Here is an 8,284-nt window from a genome sequence, read left to right as displayed (position 1 = left end):
GTTGCCACTGACATTGCCTTTTTAAATGTCAATCGGGCTACAACGTGGAACTTCTGCGATACGGATTGAATACAACCCTTATATAAAGTAATTTCAACAATTTAGCTGTGTTGAAATGTGTTCCATGTTTACACGGGGAAGAGCAGGAATCCGCTGAAGGTGTTGTAGTACATGGTGTTGTCATAGACCAGCCTGTTATCCTGTAACTCAACATGGACATGATCTCCCACCTCCAGAGGAATGCCCACTGAGTTGCTGCCACTGTCATGGGCATCGGTTCCTACAGTGTCCCAGACAGACACCAGCCTCTGGCCATTCTTGGTCAAGCACACCACAGAATTAGGAGGGGTGTTCAGGTTGTTCATCATCGTGAAACAGAAGTAGTAAATTCCTTTGACAGTGGCAGTGAAGATACCTGTAGGGACATAGCATTTACTAAACACAACACATGATGCAACACACACACACAGAGAATATCTAGTACCCGTGGCAGGGTTGTAGGTTTGAGAAGACCTTGTACTGCAGGGGCATGGGAGCGGTGAGAGGTCCAGTGTCCCCTGTGCCTGTCTCCCGGAGAGAGATACAGGATGGATGAGATTATCTATCTTGAACTGTCAGTTGTATTAATGTCGTCAAAGATCAGAGGCTGTTAGAAAGTTAAATATAGGATAATCCCTGTAATAGAGGCAATGGGGGGATAGGAGGTTGGTGACATGTGAAAAGCGCCATATTACCTCCAGTTAGTCTCTTCAGCTCCTCCACTTCATTCGCACTGTTTTTTAACCGGCTCTCCATGAGTCTTGTTATCCCCCATAGTTCCCAGTTTCTCCCCCAAGGCTCCTAGTTTCTCTCCAATAGAGATCAGTTCTTTCATCAGAGAACCAGTGTCAGATGGGAAGCATGCTTTCTGGTCCTTGTGGTCTCCCTGACCCTGTCAAACAGACAGCATAGTGCCAGCAAAAAGACTGCAATACCCTTCATTCTCAAAGCCTTCTGAAACCTTTCCTGCAGCATCGTTCTGTATTGTTTCTCAGCCCAGTCTTCCTCTGTATATTGTGCACTTGTCAAATATTGCACAAGATGCTGGAAACTTTGAGGTGGTTAACAGAGGGAAAATACAGACTTGCGCAAAAAGACAAATGAAAAGTAGTCTGTCCTCGTGCTCCTAGACCTTAGTGCTGCTTTTGATACCGTCGATCACATTCTTTTGGAGAGCTGGGAAACCGAAATTGGTCTACACGGACAAGTTCTGGCCTGGTTTAGATCTTATCTGTCGGAAAGATATCAGTTTGTGTCTTGATGGTTTGTCCTCTGACAAATCAACTGTAAATGTCAGTGTTCCTCAAGGTTCTGTTTTAGGACCACTGTTTTCACTATATATTTTACCTCTTGGGGATGTCATTCGAAAACATATGTTAACTTTCACTGCTATGCGGATGACACACAGCTCTACATTTTGATGAAACATGGTGAAGCCCCAAAATTGCCCTCGCTGGAAGCCTGTGCTTCAGACATAGTGGGGCAAAAAAGTATTTAGCTTAAAAAGACGAGGCCTGTAATTTTCATCATAGGTACACTTCAACTATGACAGACAAAATTAGAGAAAAAAATCCAGAAAATCTCACTGTAGGAATTTTAATGAATTTATTTGCAAATTATGGTGGAAAATAAGTATTTGGTCACCTACAAATAAGCAAGATTTCTGTCTCTCACAGACCTGTAACTTCTTTAAGAGGCTCCTCTGTCCTCCACTCGTTACCTGTATTAATGGCACCTGTTTGAACTTATCAGTATAAAAGACCTGTCCACAACCCCATAGAAAATCTTGGAGTTGAAAGTCCGTGTTGCCCAGCAACAGCCCCAAAACATCACTGCTCTCGAGGAGATCTGCATGGAGGAATGGGCCAAAATACCAGCAAGTGTGAAAACCTTGAAGACTTACAGAAAATATTTGACCTTTACATTTATATACCCTTTGTTGGCAATGACATTGAGAAACTTTTGTTATTGACCAAATACTTAATTAGCAAATAAATTCATTAATTTATTTACTTTCTCCTATAGAGCTCAATTTTTATGGAATGGTCTGCCTACCCATGTGAGAGACGCAGACTGTCTCAACCTTTAAGTCTTTATTGAAGACTCATCTCTTCAGTAGGTCCTATGATTGAGTGTAGTCTGGCCCAGGAGTGTGAAGGTGAACGGAAAGGCACTGGCGCAACGAACTGCCCTTGCTGTCTCTGCCTGGCCGGTTCCCCTCTCTCTACTGGGATTATCCCTATTACAGGGGCTGAGTCACTGGGGGGGGGACCACATCAGCAAATAGCCTAAAAGTGTCAGGTCAGTTTACAATCAGTCTTCAGGGTTTTTCTGTTCCTTCCTGGCTCTTACGCAACTAATTCTCAAGTCATGTGCCTTCCTGGAACGGTCCTGATGGAACAGAACATTGGTAGACAGTAGGAAAACAGGTTACTACAGGACAACTTTCTCTTAATGGAGCCGAGTTCTCTTGGCTGTTGAAACAATACTTTCTACTCATCTGTAATCCTACCAACTTTAACCTAGCTCCATCTTGACGATTACAGTAATCAACAATAAACAGAAGACACGCAGTTGACAACATACAAAATAAATGCATGAGGCACAGAGTATCAAAATACGAGCTTTTTAATTTCAGTCACACACCAAAAAAGTTGTATTAGTGTCGGAAGAAAAAGCTGACCGCTCAGATGTTTTTGAACACCGCAAAGGAGTCACTTCATCTTCTGTAACGCATATAAGAAGGTCCCTTTCAAACATGAACATTTAACATCCACTTCCATCCCAAATAAAAATAGGATGTACAGTCAAGTAAATTAAAGTTTCTGTAATGCAAATAAATAGGTGCTTTTGTGTACATAACAAAATCCAAAAGAGAAGACCCAGTCTCTTGCATAAGGCATTCCATGTTGAAATTGAGTGGTGAGGAGTTTCAGGTGGTGAGGGTTTTCAGGTGGTGGTGGTGGTAGGAGGGAGTGGGACTTAGTCCATGTGTCGGTGAGTGAGGGGCCAGGTAGGGTGTCTTCTCATGCTGCTCGCCTCCTTGTTGGCACCTCCTGGAGGGGACCGCGGTGGCCCCCATATAGTTTGGCTGCCCGCGACTCAAAGGCATTCACCATCTGCTTCACCACCTCGTCAAAGAACAGGGTGGCCAGCTGGGAGTGCAGCAGGGACCTGAACTCGAAGGATATCTGAAGAGAGAAGGGGAGAACATAAGTACACTCAAACACCATAACCATGCTGCTGACCCAAGTCTACATATCCATCTGAGGAGTATTGTTCCCTTTGAGGACAGTGCTCATATCCAAACGAGGGACCACCATCTGTATTCCTGATTTAAATGGCTGGCTGACAGACACACAATGAACTCATTCCATACTATTCATTATTCCTGCCAAAAGGCCTTTCTTAAATGAGGCCGTCCAAAAAGACAGTCTGTCCTCCCATCTCCCAAATCCCTCACCCCATTTCCACTACAGGTAACCTGTCCCAATACCTGGGTCATGAGGTAGAGAGGGAGAGATATCGCTATGACCTCTCTGGCCAGATATATGAAGAGACTAGGAACACTAACAACTGTACTGGATATAAATAAAACCCTAAATGCCTTTACTCAACTACTTCCTCGAAAAAAAAGTATCTTTATAGGTTGAGAGAAATGCAAGGCCTGGTGTAAAACTAGCCCCCTGGCAGGCAATTTGAGCTCAAGCCCTAAAGTTCATTAGTAATCACTCATGTTCGCGTGAGTAGACCGACGTAACTTTCAGAAATGTTACCACTAAGACGACGTGTACTTCAGTGGGCTATTATCTAACCTCGCTGACTTTTAGTCTCAGGCTGACACCAAATGAAAGTGAACTGTTCTGGTGGACAAAATGGTGGTACTCACGTGGAAGTCGATGTTGCAGGAGTCTGGTTGGTCCTCGGCCGCAGGGGCAAACCTCCATATCGTCTCCAGGTGGCTGAAGAGGGATCCGTCTGTACACACGGCCTGTGTGACAACATGCACACTCATCATTACACACGGCTCTTGTCCAGGACATGGCCGACAAAGCCTCTAATCCTTGCTCTATGGGCGTAGGAGCACAATGTTAGCAGCTAGGTGATAAAAAAACGACTTAGTATTTATCCCCTAGGAGGATCTAATAAATGTATTAGAGACGATTTAACTCATTAATCCAGACCCATAGTACATTTGAATCCCCTCAGGTTAGAGTACTGAAACACCCCTTGACTGTTTCCACATTTTGTTGTGTTACAGCCTGAATTGAAAATTAATTACATTGGGATTGTGTCACTGGCCAACATACAATACCCCATAATGTCAAAGTAGAATTACGTTTTTAGAAATGTGTACAAATGTATAAAAACGTAAAGCTTTAATGTCTTGAGTTAATAAGTATTCAACCCCTTTGTTACAGCAAGCCTAAATAAGTTCAGGAGTAAAACGGTTGCTAAACAAGTCACATAAGTTGCATGGACTCACTGTGTGCCATAATGTTTAAGGGAACCTTTTGGATTGATAAGCAGACATTGAATGTCCCTTTGAGCATGGTTTTGTTATCAATTACATTTGGGATGGCGTATCAATACACCCAGTCACTACAAAGATACAGGTGTCCTTCCTAACTCAGTTGCCAGAGAGGAAGAAAACTGCTCAGGGATTTCACCATGAGTCTAATGGCTGTGATAGGAGAAAACAGACAATGGATCAACAACAGTGTAGTTACTCCACAATATTAACATCATTGACAGAGTAAAAATAAGGAAGCCTGTACAAAATAAAATATTCCAAAACTTGCATCCTGTTTGCAATTAAGGCACTAAAGTAAAACTGCAAAAAGTGGCAAAGAAATCAATTTTATGTCCTGAATACAAAGTGTGTTGGATTTGCCCCAAAACATAACACGTCACTGTACCACTCCATATTTTCAAGCATGGTGGTGGCTGCATTATGTTATGAGTATGCTTGTCATTGGCATGGACTAGTGAGTTTTAGGATAAAAATAAACAGAATAGAGCTAAGCACAGACAAAATCCTAGAGGAAAACCTGGTTCAGTCTGCTTCCCAACAGACACGGGGAAAAAAAGAAAAAAATCTAAATTCAGCATGACAATAGCATAAAACGCAAGGCCAAAGAAGACAGTGAATATTCCTGAGCATCAAAGTTACAGTTTGACTTAAATAGTCTTGAAAATCTATGGCAAAACTTGGAAATGGCTGTCTAGCAATGATCAACAACCAACTTGACAGAGCTTGAAGAATTAAAAAAAGAATGTGCAAATATTGTACAATCCAGGTGTGCAAAGCGCTTAGATTTACCCAGAAAGACTCACAGCTGTAATCACTGCCAAAAACAATTCTAACATATATATATATATATATTTTAAGTCAACATTTCTGTATTTAATAAATTAGCTAAAATATAATGTTTTCACTTTGTTATTATGGGATATTCTGTGTAGATGGGTAAGAATTATTATTTTTATCCGTTTTGAATTCAGGGTGTAACAAAATGTGGAATAAGTCAAGGGGTATGAATACTTTCTGAAGGCACTCTAAATAGGGCACAATTTCCATACAGGATGTCTACCCTCTCCGTGCTATAAACCATGTTGTACAATGTTATCGGGGCTTACCCTGACTTGGTGGTTTGGGACAACCGTGACTTCCGAGGTGTAACGCTCCACGATGGGAGGGAACCCAATCTCCAGCTGGGCCCGGACATCCCCGTTCTTTCCCTTCACGACCCGGGACTTCTTACACCAAGGGACAAAGTGCTGGTACTGGTCCACACTGGCCACCACACTGTACATCTGCTCTGGAGTGTACCTGGATGGGGAAGGAGAGGGGGATCCATCAAGAAGATGCTCAAAGGACTACCCATGTACACTTCAAAAATACTAAGTCAGGAGTAAACATTGGACTGTGATATAGGAAAGATACAATATGCTCCGGTCTATTTCAAGCCAACCACATGTTAACTGAAGTGTATTGAAGTTGAGAATAGGAAAGTGGGGCTTTTAGAGTCACCTCTGGTCAACAGGGGCTGACAAGACAGAGGGGCAGAGAGGAGTTGTGGGTGTGTGATGAAGTCTCACCCTAGTGTGCGGCTCTCAGAGTACTCCATCCTGCGGGCAGTGATGGAGGCAGCCAGGTTAATGAAGCTGCGGAAGGGTGTGGTTCGGAGGAGGGGGGAGGATAGCGGAAGGGCGGCACGCCATGCTGACAGGACCCCACAGCTGCCCAGGTGTCTGGGAGGAGGAGAAGAGGGAGAAAATGTGTTAATCTTTGGTAAAGCACACTGGTGTTAAAAAAGTAATCACAGAAGGTGACTAAACCGGTTTGATAGTCAATCTTTACAAACTCCAGAATAAAAAAAATAACAGTTTTAAAGTATCATAACAAAGACGATCTAAATGATTGTCCCAGTTTGGTGAAAATAGCCTGGTTGTGTGCTTAAATCCCAGACTTAAAAACAATGAGATCAGATCAAACCCTTTCAAAAAGCTCTATAGCTTCCACTATGTAGTAGGCCTACCTACTGAACTCAGACGAATTTGACGGATAAAGTAAAACACCTGAGGGTTATGAACAGAGCATGTTGACTGCACCTTGTGTAGGAGCCTAGAAGACCTGCCAGAGGGACCTCCTTCCTCTCGCAGTCCTGTGACTCAACATTTCAATACAACATCTCACATTGCTTCAAAAATGAAACCCCCAGCTTCTAGCCAAATTGATAGGCTTTCCTACATAATCACCTAGGCCAGTCCTTCCTGAACTTTTTCACCCCATAGCCACGGGAAGATGTTTGCGGTGGTGGCGTAAGCTGCAGATGGCTGTATCGCACCCCTAATACAGGAGTAGTAAAAGGCCTAAATATATTTTAAGGGGGCCCTACTTCCCACGGGTATGCATGCCCCCCTTTCATCATGAGGGAACATTTCCTGCCCCCCACAATTCTAGCCTTCAAATTTGTATTCTAAACATAATACAGAGGAATGATTGATTCTGCTGGTCAGAGTCCGGGAGACAGGTAGGCTGCCTCTTACTGGGGAGAGAAAGACATTTGAGCCTACTGCCTGACATTCAGAGAAACAGACATGTTCTAATTATGTAGCCTAATGTACGCCAATATAGGATAAACCGTTATCAAGCGCGAGATGTGCATCTTGTCACTTCGCAATATAAACTTTCTCCATTTGGATTTTTTTTTCTCCATAATTCTTAACATGTTCAATTGTACTGCACTATTATTTGTTCCAAATTAGCTCAGGATTTTACCAACCTTAATTGTAACCGGACATCTAGCTAACTTCTCTACATTTTTTTGGTTTTGTTTCTTATTTTGTTAGTTTATCATCTACCTCTCTGCTGCCCACCTGCAAACCCTAGGAAGAGCGTCTCAGATTTAAAACATTATTTTATGTACATTTAATTTTAATTTTATTGCCGTTATAGTCAACCATTGTGAAAAATAAATAAGCTACAGTTGGTGAATGATCAAAATAGCCTACACGTCGCCGGTTTTTGCAAACTTGCTGGAGGATCGCTCACCGGCATTTTTACACTTACCTGATACTTGCTCTGTTGGGATTTCCTCGTACAACTTTTGAAGAGTGTACTTCAGACATCTCAACCAGTGCCCGGAAAAGAAGAGGGGTGGTTTTGATGGCCATGCTCTAGGTTTGTGGGAATGCAAATTCTCAAAAGTTTGAAGAGAAGCGTTCGTTTACTCCCTGCGTAGCCCGGCTTTGTTCAAGGTCTGCTATAAAATCATGTGTCACTCCGGTTGCATAAAATGGACCAATAATGTTTGACCAGGGGCGGGGGGGGGGGGGGGACTCTCAATCCAGTTGCACGAACTCTCAATCCAGTTGTCGACTGCGCGATGAGTTTTCGATATCGCTCATTTGCACTTCACGTCAATGATATCATGTCACCGTGTGGGACTGTGGGTCAATTAACCTTGACGGAGTGGGCGCCCTGAGTCTAGTTTGTGAGGGTCTTCCACTCAGAAGTACGAGATGGGGAGGGGGGACGAGGGCAGGTTGACCTCAGGTCTCCCCACTGGAAGCCCGAGGTAGGGGGAGCAGGGGAATCTATCAAATAGCGCGCCTCTAACTAGCGCGTCACACTAGGAAATGCAACCAAATAAACCACAATTCATTAATAGTACTGTGAATATATAGTTCCACAGACATATTGTTGCATTTTTTTTCTGGTTTGTGTGAAATCTTTAAG

At 43.1% G+C, this 8,284-nt stretch overlaps 2 protein-coding genes across 2 annotated transcripts; both read right to left on the bottom strand.

The window, feature by feature from the left end:
• Positions 1–128: 128 nt before the first annotated feature.
• LOC149978903 (complement C1q-like protein 4) lies at positions 129–795 on the bottom strand. Its single transcript, XM_090194349.1, has 2 exons — positions 735–795; positions 129–415 (listed from the first exon to the last, which is right to left on the bottom strand). The coding sequence occupies exons 1-2, from the start codon at positions 793–795 to the stop codon at positions 129–131; spliced, it is 348 nt and encodes a 115-aa protein (XP_090050475.1).
• Positions 796–2,649: 1,854 nt separating this feature from the next.
• LOC110486266 (coenzyme Q-binding protein COQ10 homolog, mitochondrial) lies at positions 2,650–8,166 on the bottom strand. Its single transcript, XM_036940966.2, has 5 exons — positions 7,616–8,166; positions 6,142–6,294; positions 5,680–5,872; positions 3,929–4,030; positions 2,650–3,230 (listed from the first exon to the last, which is right to left on the bottom strand). The coding sequence occupies exons 1-5, from the start codon at positions 7,717–7,719 to the stop codon at positions 3,066–3,068; spliced, it is 717 nt and encodes a 238-aa protein (XP_036796861.2). The 5' UTR covers positions 7,720–8,166; the 3' UTR covers positions 2,650–3,065.
• Positions 8,167–8,284: the final 118 nt, after the last annotated feature.

The sequence above is a fragment of the Oncorhynchus mykiss genome, chromosome 13 (assembly GCF_057628025.1).
Source record: "Oncorhynchus mykiss isolate SJ-2025 chromosome 13, ASM5762802v1, whole genome shotgun sequence".
NCBI classification, from domain to species: domain Eukaryota; kingdom Metazoa; phylum Chordata; class Actinopteri; order Salmoniformes; family Salmonidae; genus Oncorhynchus; species Oncorhynchus mykiss.
This window is presented reverse-complemented; position numbering and strand designations above follow the sequence as displayed.